Genomic DNA, 24495 nt, shown 5'->3' with positions numbered 1-24495 from the left:
TTAACTATACAATCAAGAATATGGTTGAACCATTATGTTCAGCAGGTTCAATGTATAAATCCATAATTTGAGATTCTTTATTTGTATTCGTTAGTGAATTTTGTACAAATGCATTGAATGATTTTAAAAAAAAAAAATACACTCAAATAGAGTTAGTGAAACTGTATATTCAAGCGTATATATTTTATTAATATTTCCATTATACAAAAAGAAATATGATTGATTTTAAATTGGCCATATTAAATGCAGCATTTTAGTCCAACACGCAAATACATAAATCATGTGTGTGTGTTACACGCCGAAACCTCTATTTCTTTCTAATAAGAATCTTTAGTTGCAGCTTATCCCAGCAGCGGAAGTTGTTTAAATCACAGTCACAATTAATTATTATTATTGACCTAATTAAATCACAGTCACGTATATATATATATATATATATATATATATATAGTATTCTTTCTTTCCTCGTTTATATTGACCTAATTATTGTGTATATAGTAAGCATACTCTATTGATTCAACCTTTAACTATCGAGTAAAGTTGTTCTTTTTACACCGGAGGAGATGGTTTTTTGGGCCTTTGTCTCCATAAGTTATCAAATTCTTGCCCAACATCCGTAGAGTCTTGAACTCGTTCTGAAATATTAACTGGAAAATTCTGTCCATGATTTACCAACAAAAAGAATCTGCCAATAAAAGAAATTATTAAAATTCATATGCTTCGATTAATAATAAAGAGGAAAAAAAAAAGTCACCATCATTGAACCGTGACAGCTTAAAATCCATAGAACTAGCACCTGGCCTTTACCAAATCCATTCAAACTTGTGTATTTCTTTCAGAGTTTCTAGACCGTTCCTTGATTTATTTATTTTTAATTTATTTTTTGTGGTATTTAACATCACTCTCTCGGAAGAGTTTTATGGCGGATAATGTGCCTGATGACATGGTCAAGGCCATATCTCGAGACTGCCCATTGAGCATCTCTGAATCCATCACCATAAGCTCCGTCTAACATGTTTTCTACTTCACCCTTGAAAGTTTTCTTCAAGTTCCTCGTGAACTGAGCCTTCTCACTTCTGCTAGACGATGCCTCTGGATCTACTGCTTCGAACCAATCCAGCCATTGGTAACCCATCACCTGGCATATACCTTCTTCGATTTCTGGGTTCAAGCGCGACACGCCTTTCAATCAAGAAACAAACAAGGGTCAAGCGTGATTCATGATCAGTCTTTAGCATCCCACCACAAATCTTGAACAGATATTTCTCTTCTTCTTCTCAAAACAATTAAATTAAGGTCACCTTGAAGCCTCAGCCATGCGTGCATAAACTCATGAGCTAAGATCCCTCCGGTCATGACCCTGTAAATCAATAAATTAGTAAATCTTCAGAACAGGAAATCAACCTAAACTATCTTTGGCTGATTGATGATCTCATATATATGATGGAGAGTGTTACAGGGGCAGGCCAAATAAAACTAGTATCTTTATTCTGTATTCATGGCCGAAACGGTAAGTCTCCATTTCTGTAACAATTTTTCTCCCTTGTATCCGAGACTTGTCAACCTATCATTTCCAAAAAAAAAAAAAAATCATGAATTTAAGTTGCAAATCTCTTTTTAATTCCTGAGAGCATTGTTTTCATATATATTGAGCTTCTCTCTTTAATTTGTCAACAAAATAAATCGATGGGAATTTCAAATTTGACTATTAATTACTAATCAATCCTTACGCTAGTGATGTCCCTGTATGAGCACATAGTGAGTCCAAGTACCGTGGTGTCTGGATGAACAGGCTGTTTGCAAAACACATATCAGAGATCGTCGACGTCAAAAGAAGAAGAAGAAGAAGAAATGTTAAAAATGAAAGTAACATACGCAAACAGCTAATTAACCGAAGTTAATTTCCCCAACACTGGAAGTTTATACTTTACTATACTAATTAAAACGTTGTTACTTGTTAGTGATAATTAATTCAAGATCCTCCCATGTTAGAATAGAGGTATATATGGAATGTGATTAATAAAAATGGTTAATAAGAAGAATATTTTTTAATACACATGTCCAAGTGTAAACGTCCTGTATATATAAAACACGAATTCCAAGAATATTCACTAGTTTGTTAGTTTTTTACTGGACGAGTATTTTCATGAATTAGCTAACTCAATATAAAATGTTTGAGAGCTGCGGTGATAATTATTTTTTAAAATAATTTTTAATTATAAATATATTAAAATAATATAATTTTTTATTTTTTAAAATTTATATTTTATATTAACAAGTCAAAACAATCTAAATTAAAAAATTTATTTTTACCGCAATCTTAAACAAAGGCCAAGTAAAAGGAAGGGATTTGACTTAACTCCCACAGCAGTTCCTCCTGCTGTTTGTCTCCTCATCTCCCCTCTATCAACCGAGAAGACAGGGATAGGTGCCTTTATTTTCATATTCAAATGATCGAAGAATCTTAGCACATACCGTACAAGTGGTTCGATTCCTTGTGTCTCCAAGATAGCCGTGGAAAAACAGTCGTTGCATATTCTTCTACCATCCCTTCGATCATCACCAAGGCTAACGAATTTTCCATTTCTTGGCTGCATGAAAGTAATATATATATATATATATATATATGGTTAATTAAAAAATGAAACTTATAAGATCTGTATGCGGATACAATCATATACGCCCCCTTGCATATTTTCTCAATTATGAAGAGAATTGATCAAGTACGAACCATGGACAGGAAATTGAATTATATATAACCTTGTCTAGATTCGGGTGATTATTTTTTTTAGATGCATTTTAATCACTCAATATTCATACGTAGAAGATTTGACGGTATCCTACGTGCTCATTGAATTGGTTGTCAATGAGAGAGAGTTATGTTTACAAGAAATGTGCCTTTTGATGGAATATTGCATGCATAAGCTAAGATCATGCGTAATTAAAATAAAAAAAAATAATGCTCCGTGGCAATCGTATTAAACTGGTTCCTTTTTTTTAACAAAAAAATAAGTCTTCTTCTTCCTTTTTTCCTGATAAATAGGTCTTCTGTAACACAAACCTCGAATCGCCTGCAGGAGCAGCATATATGAGTGCCATCCCTCGTGTGATCATAACAATAAACTTGGTTCCAGAACTCACGTTTTAGGTGCGGGCCTCGGATCTGTTCAGAAAACAGATTGCTTTGTGTGAAATACTTCAAGTAATTAATTAAACTCTTCGTTGAGATAACATATCATTCACAAGTAAATTCTGTAGTGTCATAAAACACATGTTGTTGTCTTGTCTGTATATTTGCTGATATGGTCATTAGTAATTCAACATAATTATGGATATAGATCTACTGACTATCAACTTCATCACGGATCGAGCTTCAACCAAGGTCCATGCTGCTCCTGGTGGTGGATATCTTCTTTGGGATACCTCTTTGGTGGTGGTAGCAATTGACACATGCCGTCGTGTCTTCATATGAAGTTCTGTTTGTTGATCTTTGTGAACCTTATATAGTTTGAATGAAACCATGCTTCATCTTCAATACATATAATCCATGCCGATTTGTTGGATCATGTGATGTAATATCTTCTGTGTTCTCTTTGTTGCTTCAACTATTCAATCACGATCGTGGGATTTAGATGCCTGGGCATCTGTTAAGAATTCGGTGGATAGTTTCCGATACATAGCATCTGAACAATATGTTGGTTCTAATAGCATTTTTTTTTTAAATAGAAAAAAACAGATGATATAGTCGATATATATCTTGCAAAGGAAAAATGAAAAACTTACCAGATGGTCACAGGCATCGCAGATTAAACTACGTGGGTTGGTGTTAGCGATACTTCTAGACATGCATGGCGAACAGTGATGTTAGTTAATCTCAAGTTTAGTTCAGTTAACAATATCTAATTAAGTTTAGCATTTTAAGAAAATAGGATGAGTCTGTTCTTTGAAAAGAAAAAACACAAGACGAAAGAAAATAAGTAGGAAATTCAAGATTGCATTCTACCTGTGATTTTTCGAAGATTTAAGACTCTCTTCTATTGCTCTAGCAAGTTCCTCTTCATCATCTCCTAATGTTTATAATTAAAAAATAATTATTATAAAGTGTGTGTAAAAAAAAGAGGAGTGATTAATGATAAATTGTAAAGAAAAGTACTGGTACTGTTTTTCTTTCAGTACATGGTTAATCATTTAATTGGGTGCCATGAAACAAAACGATCGATGACTAATTATTTGACGAATGGTAACAAGACTTTACTTAGCATCCTCACCATGGGCATGCTTCTTTCCTTTCTGGTCAAGCTCTATAAGAGAAAGCTTTGTAGCAAGTTCAATATCATCCAGTTCGTCGTCTAAATATCGAGCCTGCAAGTTTTTATAATAAACAAACGAAAGTCAAAGATTTAGTTACAGATTAAAGGCAGAGAGCGGTGGAGAGACCAAGATAAACTTGAATATTTTACCATGAAAAGAGACTTGGAGTTCTTACCATCTCTTATTAGCGAAGACAGGGATGCAGATCAAAAGTAGGCAAAGGAAGGTATATCATTTGGTAGTCAGAATTTTGTTAAGGTGGAATGGAGTGTTCAGGTTAATGTAAAACATGTCAATATTAACCACCCAAATTATTGTCGAGATCCTAGATTTGCTCTAATGTATTAGTTGTGCTTATAGAAAGCGTGATGGGAATGTAAATTACTTAACTAAATGGTGTTTTACGTGCTTAAGTATTTAATAAGATTATCTTCTGCTTCAAATATAGATCATAAAAGCTCAACCTAATAAAAGGGACTTAACTCTGGCGTGCTAAGATTGATCTAATGATATTGAGTTTTAAATTCTAGAGATTATTCTCTACAAATTCTGTGGGAGGATCCGATGGTATCAAGGAATTTAAGTCTTGTAACTGGCAAATATCAAAATCTACCTTAAACCTGATATAATTATTCTCTTGATTGATTGCGTACTTATTTGGGTTATGGCTTATGATTGTTGCGCGGCCCTCACAATCCAAGATGAGTTCGGGCCTAAAAGTGGTACACAAAAACGATAAGACAATGGGCATTTTTCTAATTAATTAAAACTACCCTAAATTTGTTTTTGTTAACAGTAAATTCATCCCCGACCTATTTTTATTCTGATTTAAGTCTTTCTTTTATTTTTACTCCGATTGCTGCTATATTCCTATCCTAAGGGTTACTCTAGGACAGAAGTGGAAGATCTTGATGTTTTTGTAAAAGGTTTAGATCTTTTTTATCATCTTGTTTTTTTTACCTGGTTCAACAAACAAATTGCAAGGCCTATTCTTAAGAAGCTGGAAAGGATTTTGGCAGATGATACTTGGAGATTTTTTTCCCACAATGTGGCTTGGAATTTTTTACTCCTGGTGCATCAGATCATAGCCCCGGTGTTGTCAAAGCCAGTATTGCTACTTGTTCTGTTCCCAAAACCCTTCAGGTTTTTCGATCACTAGATAGAGCATGGAGAGTTTTTAATTCTGTGGAGACTACCCGGCTGTCAAATGTATACGGAAGTTTTATGTTAAAAATGTGGCAGAGGCTTAAGGCTTTAAAGTCTCCATTGAAAATTTTGAGTTCTAGTTGTTATGGAGATATTGTACAGAGGGTGAAGAAATCAACAGCTGAATTAGAGGACGCGCAGGCTCTTTTGATGAAACTCCAACTGAAGAGTTGATGATAAAAGAGAAGCTCTTCTCGTCAATGTGTGTGAAGTACTGGGCTGCTGAAGAATCATTTTTTTGGCAGAAATCTCGAATTTCTTGGGTTCAAGAGAGTGATCCTAACACTGGCTTCTTCCGTAGGATGATGATGGCAAGAAGATCCAAAAATGCGATTTCAGCTCTGCACAACAATGCTGGGGAACAGATTCCTGATCCTATGGCCAGTCAGAACGAGATTCTTAGCTTTTACAAGAATCTTTATGGGAAAAATGATAACAATGTTTTAGGATGTAATGTTTGATCAATTGAAGAATATTGTCAGATCCAGTTTGAAGGAGGACCAACAAAATGCTCTAATTGCAGAAATTACTCCTGAAGAAGTGAAATCTGTTACTTTTTCTTTAGATGGAGACAAAGCTCCTGGTCCGGACGGCTACACGGCAGAATTCTTCAAAGCTAATCGGGGAGTTGTGGGAGATGAATTGACTAAAGCTATTATCCATTTTGGTTTTAGAATGGGAAGCTTCTCTCTGCTATAATGCAATATCAGTTACTGAGTTTACGCCCATTGCATGTTGTAATAATATTTATAAGTGCTTTTCTAAAATCCTAGCTAATAGATTAAGGGCTTGCCTCCCTTCTCTTACTAGCTTGAATCAGAGTGCATTTGCAGAAGGAAGGAGAATAGGTGATGATGTTACCCTTTCACAGGAGGTTGTGAAGTGATAATTTAGAAAGAATCTGGCACCAAGATGTGCTCCGAAAGTAGACATTATGAAAGCCTTCAATTCAGTGGATTGGAATTTTCTGTTTAGTACTTTAGGAGCTATGAGTTTTCCAATGAAGTTCATTAATTGGCTAAAGGCTTGTATTACTATTCCTAGATACTCAATTATGATTAATGGACTTTTGTGTGCATTCTTTGAAGGTAGGAAAGGTTCAAGGCAAGGAGACCCCCTCTCTCCTTATTTGTTTGTCATAGCCATGGAGGTTTTGTCATGTATGCCTAATTCTGCTGCTGATAACGGAGTATTATCCTATAATTCCAGATGTAGCAAAATCCATTTGATACACCTGTGCTTGTTTTTTTTTTTGGATTTAAGGAACCCCACTTCTTGAAAAGCACACTTTGTGGGTTCATTGCAGATGATTTAGTCATCTTCTAGCCATTAAGAGAATTTTACATCAGTTTTATGATTTGCCTGGGCTAAAATGTAATCCTGCAGAAAGTGAGTTCTACTGTGGGGGCATTTCTGACAGCATGCCAGCAAGAATGAAGGAGGTTTCAGGGTTCAATATGGGTGTTCTTCCTGTTAGATACCTAGGAGTTCCTTTAATTACTGAGAAGTTTCAAATACAATTTTTGCAAGCCTCTTTCAGAGAAAGTTACAGCAAGAATCTTGCACTGGACTTCTAAATCCTTATCTTTTGATAGTAGAATACAACTTGTTATCTATAATTTTTTAGCATCTCAAACCACTGTTGTTCTATCTTTATCTTGCCAGAAAAAAGTCATTAAAGAAGTTTAGAGGCTATGTAGTGTTTTTTAATCAATTATCCTCTTTTTTCTTCTTCTTTTTTTTTTTTTTTCATTTTCAACCTAAAAGCTTTTGACTAGTGGTAACTCTTGCAAAATCCCAAATTAAAAAGGGAATTACATTTCTTTACATGTTCAATTTTTAGCTTGAAAATATGGTTTTTATCCTTTGGTTACATCGATAGGAGAGCATAAATTGCTTACTTGATATGAATTATCTTTATTGCAATTATATAAGCAAGAAATTAACAGAAAAAAAAATGAACCATTTAGGCAATGGCCACAATCTAACCATGGAACATTCCTCTGGGACCCATCATATCCACATGGAGTGGAGATTGCCACAACTGCCAAACTGGAAAGGAGTAGCAAGAGATAATAAAACCACTTGTCTGTCTCTTGAGTTTTCAGTTCAGCAACGTAGGCAGGATTGAAACAACATTAGTACTATTCCCTGAAAATGGAGAGTTGTTCTCTGCAATCATCAGCTATAACCACCATACCAACCTCATTAACCAAATGTGGGTTCATTGAGAAACCTTCTATTCATGGCCAGTTCCTCAAGTTTCCTAATTTAAGTAAGTTTGCACATTCGAGAAAGCTCAAGATTCTAGACATCAAAGCTCAAGCTTCAGGTACATAACGATAACAAGTCTAACTTCATTTTTTATGTTTTTAGTTTCATGAAATGGGTTGTTTTGATATTTCCTGGTTGATTGTTCTGATAGCTCTCTGTTATGATCTTGGAACTTCAACATCATAAACGGAAAGATGGGTTCCATTGCCATTGAGTAATTTTGAGTTTTGACTGATATTCATGTTTTTTTGTTTTTTTTTTGTTTTTTGAAGTTGCTGTAAAATTCAGCTCTGGGGCAGTTGAGGCAATTTCAAAAGAATTGGAAACAAAAGATGAGAATCTTGCATTTGTCGCTGGTGCTACTGGCAAAGTTGGCTCAAGAGCAGTGAGGTCATTTTCTAGTGCTCTACTTTTTCCAGCTTGGTGGTTGGTTTACAAGTATTCTTTGACAATTGAATTTGCTTCAGGGAGCTTCTCAAGCTTGGATTTCGAGTTAGAGCTGGTGTCAGGAGTGCCCAGAAAGCAGAAGCTCTTGCGCAGGTATAAATTTCACAGTTCAGAAGAGAATTTTATTGCATTTGTTTTTCTTTCAAAGCATGTTTTACTAAAAGAGTAATCTATTTGCAGAGTGTTAAGGAAATGAAGCTTGATGTTGAAGGATCTCAGCGTAAGAAAATAAAGCATTTCTAATTTATTTGAAAATTGAAAGAAACTAAGATAGTGATGAATTAAAGATACAAATTATTTAGATATAGACAACAAGGCCTCCAATGTATGCATTATAACAGGTATTCTTTGGTCTTTAGCCCAGCTGTGGAAAGGCTTGAAACTGTGGAATGTGATTTGGAAAAACCGAATCAGATTGGACCAGCATTAGGCAATGCATCCGTGGTTCTATGCTGCATTGGTGCCAGTGAGAAGGAGGTGTTTGATGTTACAGGACCTTGTCGGATTGACTACCGGGCTACTAAAAACCTAGTTGATGCAGGTAAGAAAGACATTGCATTGTGTAATGCCAGTGTGACCCCTAAAAGTCTTTTGTTTTAGATAATTGAGTACTGTTTTGTTTGCAGCAACTGTTGCAAAGGTCGACCATTTTATTATGGTTTCATCATTGGGAACGAACAAATTCGGATTTCCTGCAGCTATTCTAAAGTAAATTTTGTGATTTGGAAGGGGAATTAGCATATGAATTGTTAGTTGGTGACAATTACTGATTTTCCTTTACTTTTTCTGTAAAAGTTTGTTTTGGGGTGTCCTAATTTGGAAGAGGAAAGCAGAAGAAGCACTCATTGCAAGTGGTGTTCCTTACACTGTAAGAACCTGCAGATACATTCATCTGACACACAGGTTATATGAGTATACCAGTTTATATTAGCTTGAGCTTGATTATTTATAGCTCTCTTCAGATAGTGAGGCCTGGTGGAATGGAGAGGCCTACTGATGCTTACAAGGAAACTCATAACCTTACTGTTTCAGAGGAAGATACTCTATTTGGTGGCCAGGTGTCAAATCTTCAGGTGCGATTCATTTCAATTTTTACTTTCAAATTTGAGATTCTTTAAATTTCTTTTTGGACATATTTGTCACCTGATTGCAAGGAAAATAAACTAAACTTCAGGCTTAGAACAGAGAATGAAATAATGAACAGCCCTCACTTCTTGTCTGCATTAACGCATTTCCACTTCTCTTTCTGAAGAACATAAGATGATGATGTATTCCGTCGATGCTGATTCTTAGCTCTTTTCAATGTGCCTGTAATATATGTAAGAATCCTGTTAAAAAATATTCAAAATTTTGGGGGAGGTTGTAAAGGAATTAGCTGCCTTTTCCGCTCTTGGCCGAACTCATTTCTGTCCAATTTTTTTTCAAGTAGCTTATATCTCTGGACTGCTAGCAATATTTCTGTTTAATTTTACTCATTCGTGGTAGCATGGTGGGTATGATCTCATGTAAAACTTAGGAGTTACTGGCCAGAATTATGGTGCATGCTAGAAAGTGACGACTCACAGAAGACAGTCGCAAATTGCAGGTTGCGGAATTTATGGCGTTTATGGCCAAAAACCGTGGGCTTTCATATTGTAAAGTGGTGGAAGTAATTGCAGAGACAACTGCACCTTTGACTCCTATGGATGAACTGCTCGCAAAAATACCATCTCAACGTGTTGAGCCAAAGGTATACTCCATTCACTCTAGAAAAATGAAATGACAAGTTCATTTTCTTTGGGATTGTAACAGAATAATTTGAATGTGGCAAGCATATCGCCACTCTATTTACCAATGCTCTAGCTATTTTTCTCTTTCTTCCTCCTTCTCTGCATCATATGAAAAGGTGACTAGTGACTGGTGATATTGTGTTCTCAGAAATCAGACGCAGCAGAACTGCCTAAGTCTGTGCCTCCTAAGATTGTCGAAACTGAGGCTCCAAGCTCTCCCTCTCAGAGAGAACCTGCCCAGGCAAAAGCTGTGGTTACCAGGCCACTCTCTCCTTATGCTGCGTAAGCCCACTCTAACACATTCCCACTTTGTTTCAGAAGCTACCTAAAGAACTATTATTTTAGATTGATTGTACAAAATCTTGACTTACAGATGCAAGATCATAACATGATAGCCTTCCTGTTACTGTATCATTTGTATCAGGCTAAAGTTGTTAAGAGTGTTATTTTCTGTAGCTGCAATGGACTTCGATGTTAGGTTCTTGTAAAGTCACACACACAACCGGTTGCGTGAAGCTCTTTCTTGGCCTTACAGGGCCGCATGTAAACCATCTACAAAAAGGCATAAAATCCGCAAGTGAAGGTCTAATATCCAGCAATTTTCATCAAGTGTCTGTGATTTGATGAAAAACAAAAAAGCGCTCCTTGTGGAATACAACATTGAACAAAATGCTCTTATTTTGAATTTGCTGCTAAGTTATCCAATTATAGTGCTGTTATATGGTCTTCTTTGTTATCATCTTACTGTTCTTGACAGTTATGAAGATTTGAAACCGCCTACTTCTCCCATTCCGACTCAACCTAGCGGTAAGAAAGAAAATGTCAATTCGGTTGAAGCAGTATCAATGCTTGATACTCCGGATCCTTCTCCTGCGTCAGCATCCGGAATAGCTGAGACAAAACCATCCCCAGTAGAAACAAAGACAGCAAGGCCTCTATCTCCTTATGTTGCGTAAGCCTTCTTTTATCGCTTTCCACTTTTAAGGCTCCTGCCACTTCATTTATCGAATAGCCATTGCTTTTGGCATATAAAACATATTTTTGAAATAGAATGGGACTTGTGTACTCTAGTTTTAGTTACTCTCGGGTTATCTTGAACTGTGAAAGTTTCTCATTCTGTTCAAAATCTTATGTTAGGTATCATATTGATGTTTTTCGTTCTCCCTTGTGATTTATATCTTATTATGTTTTTAGATATGATGATCTCAAACCCCCCACATCACCATCTCCAACTGCACCGGTGGAATTAGTCGCAACAACCACCTCTATAAATGTAGTGCCTAAGACAGGTAATAGCGCACCTCCAACAACTGCAATTGACAATCAGCGTCATGAAGATCCAAACCCAAGGCCACTTTCACCTTATCACATGTAAGCTTGATATCTCATATTCAATTTATTTTCCTTCAAACTTCCTGTGGTGAGGATTTGCAAGAAAGACTAGTCATTTTATAATGCCACCACGTTCTTTTCTTTTATGCCACTGAGTTTCTCTTTTCTTTCCATATCAAAGTATGAAGAATTAAAGCTTCATTTATCAAATAGCCATTGCTTTTGGCACGTAAAACATATTTTTGAAATAGAATGAGGCTTGTGTACTCTAGTTTTAATTACTCTCAGGTTATCTTGAACTGTGAGAGTTTCTTATTCTGCTCAAAATCTTATACTAGGTATCGTATTGATGGTTTTCGTTCTCCCTTATGATTTATATCTCATTATGTTTTTAGATATGATGATCTCAAACCCCCAACATCACCATCTCCAACTGCACCAGTGGGATTAGTCGCAACAACCTCCTCCATAAATGCAGTGCCTAAGACAGGTAACAACGCACCTCCAACAGCCGCAATCGACAATCAGCATCATAAAGAACCAAACCCAAGGCCACTTTCACCTTATCCAATGTAAGCTTGTTGTCTCGGACTCAATTTATTTTCCTTCAAGCTTCCTGTGGTGAAGATTTGCAAGAAAGATTATTCATTTTATAATGCCACCAAGTTTTTTTTCTTTTATGCCACTGTGTTTCTCTTTTCTTTCCATATCAAGGTATGAAGACTTAAAACCTCCAGCTTCTCCAACGCCGTCACTGAAGCTATAGGCTGATCTAATACAGAGCTAAGTATCAATCATGACATTACAATTGGGAATTCGTGCAGCATTTTTACTTGCAACCTATGAAGAGGCTAGCAGCAGAAATTGCGGAATTCTTTCTATGTTTTTTATAATAAAGTTTATGTTGTAATATTTTTCTTATCGACTCTATCTTGATTATTCTTTTGACCAATTTGATGTCAACTCAGCAAAATCAATTCGACAGTTTTACCTATTTTTTCTTCCAATCTTGTTTCATGGATAGGAGCCCTATTCATCCATGAACAGCTTCAAAGAGAATTTGATTTGTGGTTTAACTGGTTATGTCATCTGGCTTTAATGTTTGCTTCTATTAAATGGTCAGTTTCAGTTGCAAATTCTGGAAGTTTATGCTCCAAACTGTGGTTTATCGGTTCAAGTGTATTATTGGTCGGCTTCTAGCATCGTTAATAGATGCTGTCATTTTTGTTCTGGCTTACCGGGATCCTCGCTAATGGAACGAGAGATTCTCTAAGGAGGAACATTACGAATGGTTCAAAGATTACTCTCATTTTCGCCATCTAATTCAGGCCCACGTCCCTCCGAGCTCCTCTGTACGCACTCTCTCCCTCGCTTGTTTCCTGATGTTGGGTTCTTTTATTTATTTTGACTTTCAAGAATCGTTTGTCTCGAGGACTCATCTTGTTTTAGCAACAAGATAATTTGAATGGTTTATTGGAGGTGTTGGAGCTTGGCTGTGGGAATTCACCGTTTTGTGAAGAGATTTATAGAGATGGGATTACTGAGATTACTTGCAATGACTTGTCTGCTGTTGCGGTCGAGAAGATGCAGAAACGTTCGGAAGCTAAGGGATATAAATTGGAGTATGTTTCTGAAAGCCAAGGGATCCGCTAGCCAAAACGGGCTCCTGTTGAACGTAGTAATCTTGAATCTTGGTGGCAACGTAGTGGCAAATGCCTCCATTAACCGTTACCTCCTACTGCTGCGGCATGGTGTCTTGTGCTATACTTGGACCTTGTCTGCCGTATCAGTTAAATCACCGTCTAGTTGATTTTAAAAAAAAATTTGCTTCACGTTATTTTTTGTTTAAATTGTTTTAATATGTTATTATCAAAAATAAAAAAAAAATAAAAAAAAATTATTTTAATATATTTCTAACCAAAAATACCTGAAAAAACTTCTGTCTGTTGGTAGCAAATGCCTCCATTAACGAAGTTAAAGCTACTGACAGAAGTGGAAGAGAATTTGATAGAAGAGGGATTAGAACTTAGAAGGCTTTATATCCCTTTCTGAAGCCATTACCGGGCAGTGATGGCAGCAAATGGTGTTTTTGCCTCCCAGGTCCCACAGTACATTCGGGTTACTGACTGGATCTGGATCCATACCCAATGGGCTTTATTAACACGTTGGGTTGCGAATAAAGTGGGGCCGGCCCTTTCACAAATGCAAAGTAATAAAACAAAAAACGCTAGAAGAAGGGCTTGAACCTTCGACCTTGTGGTTAACAGCCACACGCTCTAACCAACTGAGCTATTCCAGCAGATGATGACATTTTGAAGAATCATAAGGTAGTTCAATTGAGAGATGATGCTTTCTCTAACCTTTTGGTGGTAAGAGAAGAGGAAGGAAAATGCCATAGCAAAAGGACACCTGGCACGTTTTTTTTTTTTTAATTATTGTATAAATATTCGGATCGAGCATACATATTTATTATCTAATACATTTTTAATTATAGTAATGTGTTGCTGGTTTGGGAAAGTTGGATCATAGCATGCAAAATGTCTTAAAGGGAACACCATTGATTTCATTGTGATCCAGAGGTTAGATTTGAGAATGCATGGATTCGAAGTATTAAATTTAGTTGAAATGTATGAAAACTGGTTAAAATATCTACGTTAAACAAAAAAAAATAACAAAAATTATAGTGTGTTTTGCATTTAGGATCAAGATATTATTTGCTAAATTTTATTTTTTTTTAAAAAAAAATTTGTTTAGTCTTTGATGTACTAATATTAATAATAAATTTTAAATAATAATAATATTATTATTTTATTTTATTTTATTTTTAAATAAAAAATATTTTAAAAATTAACAGTTAGTTACTGCATTAACTAACACTCCCATGCCACTTGATTTGTTGAATATCATCTCTGGTTAAAATTATTTTTTTATACTACAAGAATCTAAATCGAGAAGCAGTATTTACGGTGCAGAGATGATATTTTTCATAATAATATTTTTAACTTAAATTTAATATATTTTGACGCCGTCCATCTATCACTGGGTTCACATGAGTTCCGTAACTTATAACACATGAAAAAAATAAACGAAGTGAGTTACTAGATCTGTGACGGGGCGAGAAGATCATCTTGTCGACATGATTATTAATTGTCTTGTATCAATAGATTATCACATATACTACAAGACACGATCTTCTGTTTTGTCTCTAAATCAATAGTTTCTTAAAATAAAAATCACATTGGTTCGTATCAAATTGTTCAGACATCATGTGTGTCTGGCTTGCTAGTTTAAGAGGTGTTTAATAATTATTTTTTAAAGTATGTTTTATTTAAAAATATATTAAAATAATATATATTTTTATTTTTTAAAAATTATTTTTGATATTAATATATCAAAATAATTTGAAAACATTATAAAAAATTAACTTGAAGTAAAAACAAATATATTATTATAATTTGAATATGTTGTTTAATTGATAGATTATTACATATATACCATGTGTGATCTTTACAGTAGTAGAGGGGTTTTTTAAAAATAAATCCATGCAAGTTCGCGCCAGATCAATAATAATCCTGTAACTGGTTAGGATTAAAACTATAAATATTTATGAAATTTTTTGTAGTTTTGGTTGTTTTTTTAATAATTTTTTATTTAAAAAATTATTAAAATAATAATATTTTTATTTTTAAAATTTTATTTTTAACCTCAACACTCTGAAAACATAAAAAAAATAATTAAAAAAAAATAATTTTTTTCAAAAACACTTTTAAAATTAAAAAAAAATAAATTTTTTTAATATATTTATAGACAAAAAATATTTTAAATTAAAACTACCATCACAATTCAAAACATACATTTAATATATCTTGGCAACGTTCATTTTAGAGTCGAGGTAAACTCGGTGTCATATTTTAATAAATTAAAATAAAGAGATTAAATCTCCCGAATGGAGAGGTTTTGAGGGAACTACGACGAGAATAGAAGATCATTTTAAGGACATGGCTTTGCTTTACTGAAAGACAGTTATGCCCTTTTCATTTTCAGAGAGATTTTTCTTGCATCATTTTTACCATATTCTGATTCCATTAGTTTTATCATTGAGTTCACTCGAGTGACATATTTACTATGCTAGAAAATAAAAAAATTCAAAATAAATGGAGTGGATTTATTAGAATCATTTTGAATTGTTATGCTGTATATAAATATTTTTTATGTTTTTTTATTGTTTTAAAGCATTGATATCATAAATATTTTAAAAATATATTTTTTTAAATAAAAATACATTAAAAAAATCACTACAATAATATTCAATATTATTTAAATCAATGGATTATCACGTATCATACAAGACATTATCTTTTGTTTTTTTTGGTTTAAAAAACTGTTTTTTTTTCAATGACATTAAACAAAAACGCAGAACCACTTGTGCTTGGTGTGTTTCCTCCAATATCTTAACAGACCAATAAATTGTTATTTTGTTATCTTTCACAGTCACAGCACAAAACCATTATTATAGAACAAAATTTTCAACTATAATTAACTATCTCATAAATAATTTTTAGTGCTATAACTTATTAATATTCTTCAACTCATTTCTGAGTAGGATATATATTATTTTTTAAAATATTATTTACTTAAAAATGTATTAAAATATATATTTTTATTTTTTAAAATTCATTTTTAACATCAAAATAATAATAAAAATATTTAAAAAATAATTTAAACATAAAAAAATTTAATTCTTTTAAAAAACACCATTGAATTACAATGAGAACAAGACCTCAATCTATTAAAACTAAAATCAATTTTCTTACCCAGTTAAAAAAAAGTGTTCATATAAATACTTTTGAAAAAATTTGAAAATTTAAAATTTTTTTATTAACTTTAAATTAATATATTTTTAGTGTTTTTAAATCATTTTAATATAAAAATATAAAAAATAATTTTTAAAAAATAAAAAAATATTATTAACATATATTTTAATAAAAAAAATTATTTAAAAAATAATACAAGCTCTAAAAATATCCTATAAACATGGTCGTAAAAGGCAACAGCATTGAGCCAAAAAAAAAATCCTCAAAAAAAAATTTAGTTGTACTTGGAATTAAATAATTCTCTCTCTCTCTCTCTCATATATATATATATATATATATATATATATATATATATATATATATATTAAACCTTCACAACAAACCACAACCAAGACTTTTTCAGCGACACCAAAAACGGCACTGCTTTTTTTCTCAAAAACTCCTATAACGGCACCGTTACAACCATTATTTCCTACCTAAAATGTATGTCTAAAAAAACCGACATATTTACCTGGCAAGAAATTAAATTAAATTAAATTACAAAAAAAAAGTAAATAATTAAATTTCATTTCTATTACAATCGCGTCCCTATGAGCTTCTCTCTCTACAAAATGCTTCTGCTGTAAGCCTCTTCTCTCTATACATCTTGCTCGCTTTCTCTCTCTCTCTCAACACACCCACCCACCCACACACACATCTCCCTCGCCGGCCACCTCGATCTCGCCGGAAAAAACCGTCGATCACCGATTTCGACTCAACAATTGAGTCCCCACCGTCAAATTAACACAATTTCAGCAGCTTTTGTTACATATACGAGAGACACATAAAAGATAATCATATTATTTTGGATTCAATTTTGAATAATTTTAGTTGTAATTGATTAGAGATGGAGGGTGAGGAGGATTATGGATTTAGTGAAGAGGAGGACTACTATTACGCCGATGATGGTGACTCGCATGACGGCCTTGCCGACAATGACGATTCTGCTTTACAGTGGGCTCCACCTAAGGGCTCAACTACTAAGGTATGCTTGTTTTCTGTGGTTGTTGTGTTTGTTTGATTTTCAGCGTGAAAAAGATTGAACTTTTATGTGTTTTTGGTGGCGATTTTTTTGTGTTTTATCTACGAGGTTTTGTGTTTAATTTGGTTGTGATTTATTTAATTGGGGCGATTTGAGGTATTTCAACGAGGAATTTGTTAATGTTGTGTGTGTAGCTGGTGATTGTTTTGAGTTAATGGGTGTTTTGGCGTAAGTTGTTGAGCTTTTTGGTTTATTAGTTTTTTTTTAATCTCCATTTTGGGAAAAAAGCCCTAAAAGAAGTAAAATTTGGTGATTAGTAGCTTAATCAAGCTGTAAATTGAAGATTGTGTGTTGGCAGTTATATCTGTTAGAAGTAAAATATGGTCATTGGTAGCTTTATGGAGCTTGAATCGTTTGTTAAATCGAAGATTATGTGTGGATAGTTGCTGAGTTCTTATTGTGGTTTCTGTATTTGGTGACCCTTTTTTGATTTATTGCAGGTGATCACTAAAGAGTCCCTCTTGGCTGCACAGGTATACTTCTAAAAGCGAGAAAAAAAAATCGAACCTTTTGAACTGTCTTCTTGTATATGTACTTTATAGTTCCCGTTGTTGATATTTTGATTTGGGATTTGTTGATTTAGAGGGAAGATTTGCGGAGAGTCATGGAGTTGCTATCACTAAAAGAACACCATGCACGGACTTTATTGATCCATTATCGATGGGATGTTGAAAAGCTACTTGCAGTGCTTGTGGAGAAAGGGAAATCGTGTTTGTTTACTGAAGCAGGTGTTACTGTGGTTGAAAATGTTGATGATGATGTGCCACTGAGTTCATCTTCTACAATAACTTGTGATATATGCATAGAGGATGCATCTGCTGATAACGCCACAAGAATGGAATGTGGCCATTGTTTCTGCAACAATTGTAAGCACTTCACCCATTCTTAATGATTGATTTTCTTCTTACAGCCGTGGTTATATCTTTTCTGATATGCATAATTCTATAAATATGGTTAATTTTGACTTTATCAGTTGGTGAAAGTTAGTATGGTTGTCTACAGTTTTATTTTAGATACTTGTACCTAAGTCTGTTGAATTCCAATTCAAGATCCTTGAATTGTGCTTGCCAGTTGTAGAGCCATTTTGAACTGATATTTGGAGCTTTAGCAGCTGATGATGATATATGAATGTATTGGTGGTATTGATATACTATATGGGGATATACCTAATGCTGATGCTTCAATCATGATTAACCTCTTCATAGCTTCCTTTTCTTTTAAACACCTTGTTTCTAACTATATCTCTTTTGCTGATTTTGCTGTTTGAAGGCTGGACAGAACACTTCATTATAAAAATAAATGAGGGCCAGAGCAGGCGCATCCAGTGCATGGCACACAGATGTAGTGCTATTTGTGATGAAGCTATTGTCAGGAATTTAGTTAGTAGAAGGCATCCTAATTTGGCAGAGAAATTTGATCGCTTTCTTCTTGAGTCGTATATTGAGGACAATAAAATGGTCAAATGGTGTCCGAGCATTCCTCACTGTGGGAAAGCTATACGAGTTGAGGAGGATGAATTTTGCGAGGTAGAATGTTCATGTGGTCTGCAGTTTTGTTTCAGTTGCTTATCAGAAGCACACTCGCCTTGTTCATGCTTAATGTGGGAGCGCTGGAGCAAGAAGTGCCACGATGAATCTGAAACTGTTAACTGGATCACGGTTCATACAAAGCCTTGTCCAAAGTGCTACAAACCTGTCGAGAAAAATGGTGGCTGCAACCTTGTTAGCTGCATCTGTGGACAGTCATTTTGGTCAGCATACTTTCCTGTCTCTCTCTCATTGATGTGTAAATTTGCAACTTGATGCTTGTTTGACCAAAAGGAAAGGAATTAGATGCGTATGGTTGTAACATAGGTTTGTGGATTTTAAAAATTTGTCCTCCATTTCTTGAATAATAGTCATGGTAATATGCCTCCATACTCATACAGCCCTGTCAGAATGGTCTAGCATGACTTGACTGCCCCATTTTCTGCTGGGATTGTTGGGGTTGACTTAGTGTGGCTGACTACCTGAAGCAGGAGCTACAACTGCAGTAGCTTTCATATAATTAGGGTCTTTCTTTGAATAGCTTATTTACATAATAAATATGGTGTTAGTTTGGACGGATAAGATTTAGTTGTTTTAAGGGCAAAGATTTTACTTGTGATTTTGCTAGCATTTAAAGTGCTGCTACTATAAAAAATAATCTCTATTTTCTGGTTGTTCAGCCCAGACAACCAGCCAAAGGCTGTGTTAGCTATTTTTTGCCTTGTTCTTCCTACATCACTACCAATCTCTTGTGGATTCATTTTACTGATTTACTGCATTGCTGCAACATGTTTATTCTTTTGATAATATCTTTCAGTGAAGTTGGCATTAAAACTTTGTCCTTCTCCTTTTCACAGTTGGGTGTGTGGTGGAGCTACTGGTAGAGACCACACTTGGTCAAGAATAGCAGGTCACAGTTGTGGTCGCTACAAAGAAGACCGAGAGAAACAAACCGAAAGGGCGAAACGGGATCTCTATCGATATATGCATTATCATAACCGCTTCAAGGCTCATACAGATTCCTTTAAGCTTGAAAGTAAACTGAAGGAATCAATCCTAGACAAGGTGTCCGTTGCAGAAGAGAGGGAATTGAGACTCAAAGATTTCAGCTGGGTAACTAATGGACTCAACAGACTTTTCAGATCAAGACGGGTTCTTTCTTATTCGTACCCGTTTGCATTTTACATGTTTGGTGAAGAGTTTTTTAAGGACGAGATGACAGACGAGGAAAGGGAAATAAAAAAGAATCTATTTGAGGATCAGCAACAGCAGCTTGAGTCGAATGTTGAGAAACTCTCCATGTTTCTGGAGGAGCCCTTTCAGCAGTTCAGCCAGGATAAAGTTATGGATATAAGGATGCGCGTCATCAATCTGTCTGTGACCATTGATACCCTCTGTCAGAAAATGTGAGTCTGATTACAATGGCTTTGAATATCTTTAAAAAACTGTAACTCATAAACTAACAGAGGGATTTGCAGGTATGAATGCATTGAGAGCGATTTGTTGGGCTCTCTTCATCTAGGCACCCATCATATAGCTCCTTACAAGTCGAAGGGCATTGAAAGGGCATCGGAACTTTCCTCTTGTTGGAACACCAAACTTGGTTCTACAGATGAATATCTACCAAGTGGTAATTTGAGTTTGAATCTGTTCTAACAATGACGCTTCATTTTAGTAGAGGAGAAAAACTACTTTTTTTTCTGTCCACCATTTAATAGCCATACAGTAGTGTTGCATCAAAAACAATTTTAACTATCTATTTCTTCTTTAGAATCATGTGGAAGTTGTAGGTAATTATTGCATGTCTATATTCTACTATATGTAAATTGTCAGGTGATTTTGCATCTGTTTTTTTTTTGAGTTGGGCCCTTTATTGTTTTGTAAAATCTTTCAGTTGATTTTTGTTTGTCAGATTTTCAACTGCAAGGGCTGTCTGTTTGGAGGATGGAAATACTGTTCATACCTTTGAAAAGAAAAGCATTATTCCATTCTAAATGAATGTCCAATTTTGTGAATCACATAATGCTACTATAATGCTGCCAGAAGTTATTTATAAGCAATCTTCTTCTTTTTCCCAAAATCCTTGATTTTGGGAAAGTATACATCTCAAACCTTTTATTCATTCAACCATATCTTGTGACATGCAGAATGAGGTCTTGTATTGTTATTGCTATACTTTGTCTACAACGTGGAGTAGGGAGCCATTGCGGTTCTTATAGAGTATGCTCTCTTTTTATGTATTAGATCTTGGGTTATAGCGTGTGTGCCAATAAGACTATGCAAGGTTAGAAAGCTAATTGAGGCTCGTGTATTTTTTAAAAGGTGCACTGACAAATTTGCATTGTAGGTGGGGCATCAGAACATGACAGACCTTCTGGCTCTGGGAGTTCAGATGATAGTGGATGCTCTTATCGGAAGCGTGCTAAAAAGGAGGGTGGTGGGTTTTTTGATCTGAACTTGCCAGCAGAGATTGTAGACAGGAACTGAACCCAGAGACTGCAGGCTCCATATATACTGCTGTACAGCTCTAACTCCGGACCCTCTTTTTTTTGCTATGGAATTGATAATTGGTGGATTAAGCATCAAAGTGCTTGCCTGTTACCCTAGGATATTCTGGAAGTCAAATCTGATTTTCGATGTCTACCTATTGTTTTTTTTATTGTACATAGCCTTTTATCAGGACACTGGTTGGTGATAGATTGGTAATACTCTCTCCCTGAGAGATTTGAGCTAGACTTGAAACATATCTGTCGTAATTTTACAAATGATGATAGTCTTACTGGTGGCAGGTTAGCTCCTCGTATTCTTTTTCACCTTCCTTTGTGCAATAAATAAATAAATAAATTTTTTAATTAGATAGTTACACTTGGGCTTAGGAGTATTTAGAAGGACCTTTTTGGTTGTGGGTTTGCCATATCCACCAGAGCAACAACTTGTGTGTTTGATGGGGTTAGACAAACCCTAGGATCTTAGATTCTAGGTTTTGTCTGTGAAGCTCAGATTTGTTTACTTTGGTGTTAGTGATTGCACAGCCTGACATCTGTACATGAAATGAATAACAATTTAAGCTTCTCTCCTCTTTTTTTGAAGGAAGGAAAATTTTTAATCTGTCATCAGACTCGCAGGCAACAGGAAATGAGAGAGCTCAAAAACCAACAGAAGATGCCTTTGGTTGTTCTATCTTTCATCATAGGCATTGACTAAGCTGCTATTGGAAACTTCACTTTCTTCATGTGTCTCTTCCTGGGTTTCTATAATACCGTTCCACGAGGCTCTTCCTGTATGACGGGAGTCAAGAACGCATTAGTCTCGGCATGAAATTCGATGTTAAAAAATGGAACCTGACGTTAAGTTAATTGTTTGAAACCCATTATCACTAGCCAGTTGAACCCCCAATGAGAACATTTTCCTTTAATCAGATCCTATTCTTTCTATTCCATTAGTTATAGAGATTTGGCATGAGGGGTTTGAATGGCTTCGAGGTATAATTCTTCTCATGTCGTTAGGGTTTAAATTCAAGACTATAAGTTACAGACAGAGAGACTCTCACGATTCTCCTGGTTTTTAATATGGATAGTGAATGAAACTGGTCCGAAAATGCCAACAGATGGTTGAAAAAAATTATAGAGATGTGGACTTGCCTTCCAACACCGTCTTTTAGAGATGCTAATTAATGTCTACATTTTGCACTAAATCAAATGGGTTTCGTAGCTCGTAGAGATTTTTGTTTGTTTTTGGGTTAAACAAAAACAATAAATGCAAGTGCCAGCATTTTAAATAAACACCAGGGAGCATGTCTGTCAGTTTCCTTTGAAAACTGATGCTCGTCTTGTTCAAGAACGAGACTCTTGTCTGTCATTTTGTCTATATCAAGTTTTATTGGTAGATAGAAACTAAAAACTATAATTTGATTCAATCTTACTATGGTACTGCCAGAGTTGCCGCACCCCATACCACCAAATCGGAAACTTCTCCGGGTCACGTTGCTCTGCAAATCTCGAGTATCTTGCTCTCCATCAAGTCAAATTGCTCTTGGATTTTGGATTGGATTTTTGTTTGTTATTGGTTTTATATAAGTTTATGAAATCGATGGCCTGTTTAAAAAGTTAAACATGTTTATAATCTATGATTATATGATTGGATTTTCCAAGTTGACCCATCACCTCGATCCAAATTAGAAACTTCTTGAGATACGATCTGTGGTCAAAACTTATCTACAGTCCATTAAAAAATAAAATTAATTAATATGAAGGGATGTGATTAAATAAATGAATAAAAACTATGGGATATGCGAACGCGTCAACGACATGTAGCCTGTCAGCCTATGATAGTTTGTCGTCTGTGGCCAGAGGTTTTCTCCTTTGCATCAAACGACATGTATCCCAAACTTAAAAGAGTTTAAGGGCATTTCAGACATATACTTACAGAGGACCTGGGAGTCGTCAAAGACCAGAAGAGCAGTGACATCATCCCATGTGGTTAGGCTTGTGTAGCAGCGTAGGGTTAACATTTTGACAGGTGTATTGCTCCTACTCATTCTGTCGACGACTCCATATTTTCTGTCGCTTGATTGGATTTGGTAAGCCGAAGGCAAAGGAAAAGCCAGAAAAAAAAAAAAAAATTTAATTAGTGGATCAGTGCCATTTATCTTCTCATAGAACCCAGTTGGTGTGGATATACTTTGGTCCAAAAATAAATAAAAGAAAAAAAAAATCTTGAAATCATCTGTAATTCCCTCCCTATTTTTGGCAGCAAAAGGACATTTTCAAAGTGTTTGAGTTTGTCGGTAATAATTACTTTCTAGAATATTCTTTAAAAATGTATTACAGTATTTTTTTATATTTATATTTAAAAATTTATTTTTAATATTAATATATTAAATGATTTAAAAAATAAAAAAAATTAAAATTTTTAAACGCTATCAAAATTTCTGTTGACACTGTAGCCTGTAGGACATCAGTCAATTTTTTACCCAATGCTTTGTTTATTTTTGTGTCTTTCGCTCCGCCTCTAATCGAAGCAAGGTCCTGGAACTCTAGTTAAACGTGCCCCTTCAAAACAATTCCCGCTAGAGCAACCGTTAGAATCTTTTTTTTTTTTTTTTTCCTCTTCTTTGGGGGGTATGACCTTCAATGTTGTTATTTTTAATTAATTAATTAATTGTTTTTTACCATGTATATGGCACTCTACCCAAAATAAAGGCAAGAGGCTTTCCCCAGCAAGTATTGTTTTTCTGACTAGAAAAAAGGAGCATTGCATGGTTAGCCCACCAAAGCAGTCATTTCATATCAAAACAATCTTCTTGTATTTTTTCCTTTCCTTTGACCTCTACCTTTCAGCCCTTTTAAGGTCCCTTCACCTTTTCTAAATGCTTCTCTCTTTTTAGTTCCAACAGACCACCAACGCCACTGTTAATGTCTTCTCTAGTGCAGAATGTGCTAGCTAGCGCTGGCTACGAGCCCTTTCGTTTTATGATTGGAAAAATAAAGACAATATAGCTGATGAGTATCAAAGGAGGATCACTTTGCATCCATATTTGATACAATTCCCAGCTTTTCAAAAAGTATATTCTTTGCACGTGTTGCAAGTACTTGTACAGGAGAATCATGGGACTGAAAACCCAACTGTTATGAATGAAATAAACATTATACTTCAATTATTTTCAGTATCAAAATCATTAAATCACTATTATTAGTCGATGAACATGGTCCTGTTGCATGGCAGACATGACGCAA

General features: G+C 34.8%; 3 protein-coding genes and 1 non-coding gene across 8 annotated transcripts; 2 read left to right on the top strand and 2 right to left on the bottom strand.

Annotated features, from left to right (window-relative positions):
- Positions 1-898: 898 nt before the first annotated feature.
- On the bottom strand, positions 899-1522 carry LOC133680190 (protein DA1-related 1-like). The gene is made up of 3 exons (XM_062103000.1): positions 1458-1522; positions 1302-1360; positions 899-1182 (listed from the first exon to the last, which is right to left on the bottom strand). The coding sequence occupies exons 1-3, from the start codon at positions 1520-1522 to the stop codon at positions 899-901; spliced, it is 408 nt and encodes a 135-aa protein (XP_061958984.1).
- Positions 1523-7610: 6088 nt separating this feature from the next.
- LOC133679308 (protein TIC 62, chloroplastic-like) lies at positions 7611-12346 on the top strand. Its single transcript, XM_062101855.1, has 14 exons — positions 7611-7849; positions 8064-8181; positions 8259-8331; positions 8419-8458; positions 8603-8779; positions 8865-8946; positions 9034-9106; positions 9201-9311; positions 9824-9967; positions 10156-10289; positions 10765-10959; positions 11202-11378; positions 11735-11911; positions 12054-12346. The coding sequence occupies exons 1-14, from the start codon at positions 7675-7677 to the stop codon at positions 12103-12105; spliced, it is 1728 nt and encodes a 575-aa protein (XP_061957839.1). The 5' UTR covers positions 7611-7674; the 3' UTR covers positions 12106-12346.
- Positions 12347-13564: 1218 nt separating this feature from the next.
- Positions 13565-13638, bottom strand: TRNAN-GUU (transfer RNA asparagine (anticodon GUU)). Its single transcript has one exon. It is a non-coding gene; the product is annotated as a tRNA-Asn (tRNA).
- A 3096-nt stretch (positions 13639-16734) lies between these two features.
- LOC133680191 (probable E3 ubiquitin-protein ligase ARI2) lies at positions 16735-22178 on the top strand. 5 transcript variants are annotated; one of them, XR_009836272.1, is made up of 8 exons: positions 16735-17177; positions 17675-17707; positions 17818-18100; positions 18504-18984; positions 19618-20166; positions 20239-20390; positions 20908-20980; positions 21108-21347. XR_009836272.1 is itself a non-coding variant. In XM_062103002.1 (8 exons), the coding sequence occupies exons 1-7, from the start codon at positions 17040-17042 to the stop codon at positions 21245-21247; spliced, it is 1776 nt and encodes a 591-aa protein (XP_061958986.1). In that variant the 5' UTR covers positions 16737-17039; the 3' UTR covers positions 21248-21279; positions 21886-22178. The 5 variants fall into 5 exon arrangements, 4 of the variants coding, with proteins under 4 accessions (XP_061958988.1, XP_061958986.1, XP_061958987.1 ...); XM_062103002.1 differs by lacking the exon at positions 20908-20980 and adding an exon at positions 21886-22178 and having other exon boundaries at positions 16737-17177; positions 21108-21279; XM_062103003.1 differs by lacking the exon at positions 20908-20980 and adding an exon at positions 21851-22178 and having other exon boundaries at positions 16737-17177; positions 21108-21279.
- The last annotated feature ends 2317 nt before the right edge of the window (positions 22179-24495 follow it).

This window comes from Populus nigra, chromosome 19 (genome assembly GCF_951802175.1).
Source record: "Populus nigra chromosome 19, ddPopNigr1.1, whole genome shotgun sequence".
In the NCBI taxonomy this organism is placed as follows: Eukaryota; Viridiplantae; Streptophyta; class Magnoliopsida; order Malpighiales; family Salicaceae; genus Populus; species Populus nigra.
This window is presented reverse-complemented; position numbering and strand designations above follow the sequence as displayed.

Excerpts from the sequence above, each read along its gene's own strand:
- LOC133680190 (XM_062103000.1), bottom strand. The coding sequence starts at position 1,522 with ATGGAGACTTACCGTTTCGGCCATGAATACAGAATAAAGATACTAGTT. Across the intron at positions 1,361-1,457 it reads GTTTTATTTGGCCTGCCCCT|GGTCATGACCGGAGGGATCT; the intron begins GTAACACTCTCC and ends ATTGATTTACAG. Across the intron at positions 1,183-1,301 it reads CGCATGGCTGAGGCTTCAAG|GCGTGTCGCGCTTGAACCCA; the intron begins GTGACCTTAATT and ends CTTGATTGAAAG.
- LOC133679308 (XM_062101855.1), top strand. The coding sequence starts at position 7,675 with ATGGAGAGTTGTTCTCTGCAATCATCAGCTATAACCACCATACCAACC. Across the intron at positions 8,459-8,602 it reads TGATGTTGAAGGATCTCAGC|CTGTGGAAAGGCTTGAAACT; the intron begins GTAAGAAAATAA and ends TCTTTAGCCCAG. Across the intron at positions 11,912-12,053 it reads CCACTTTCACCTTATCCAAT|GTATGAAGACTTAAAACCTC; the intron begins GTAAGCTTGTTG and ends TTCCATATCAAG.
- LOC133680191 (XM_062103002.1), top strand. The coding sequence starts at position 17,040 with ATGGAGGGTGAGGAGGATTATGGATTTAGTGAAGAGGAGGACTACTAT. Across the intron at positions 17,708-17,817 it reads AGTCCCTCTTGGCTGCACAG|AGGGAAGATTTGCGGAGAGT; the intron begins GTATACTTCTAA and ends TTGTTGATTTAG. Across the intron at positions 18,985-19,617 it reads ATCTGTGGACAGTCATTTTG|TTGGGTGTGTGGTGGAGCTA; the intron begins GTCAGCATACTT and ends TCCTTTTCACAG.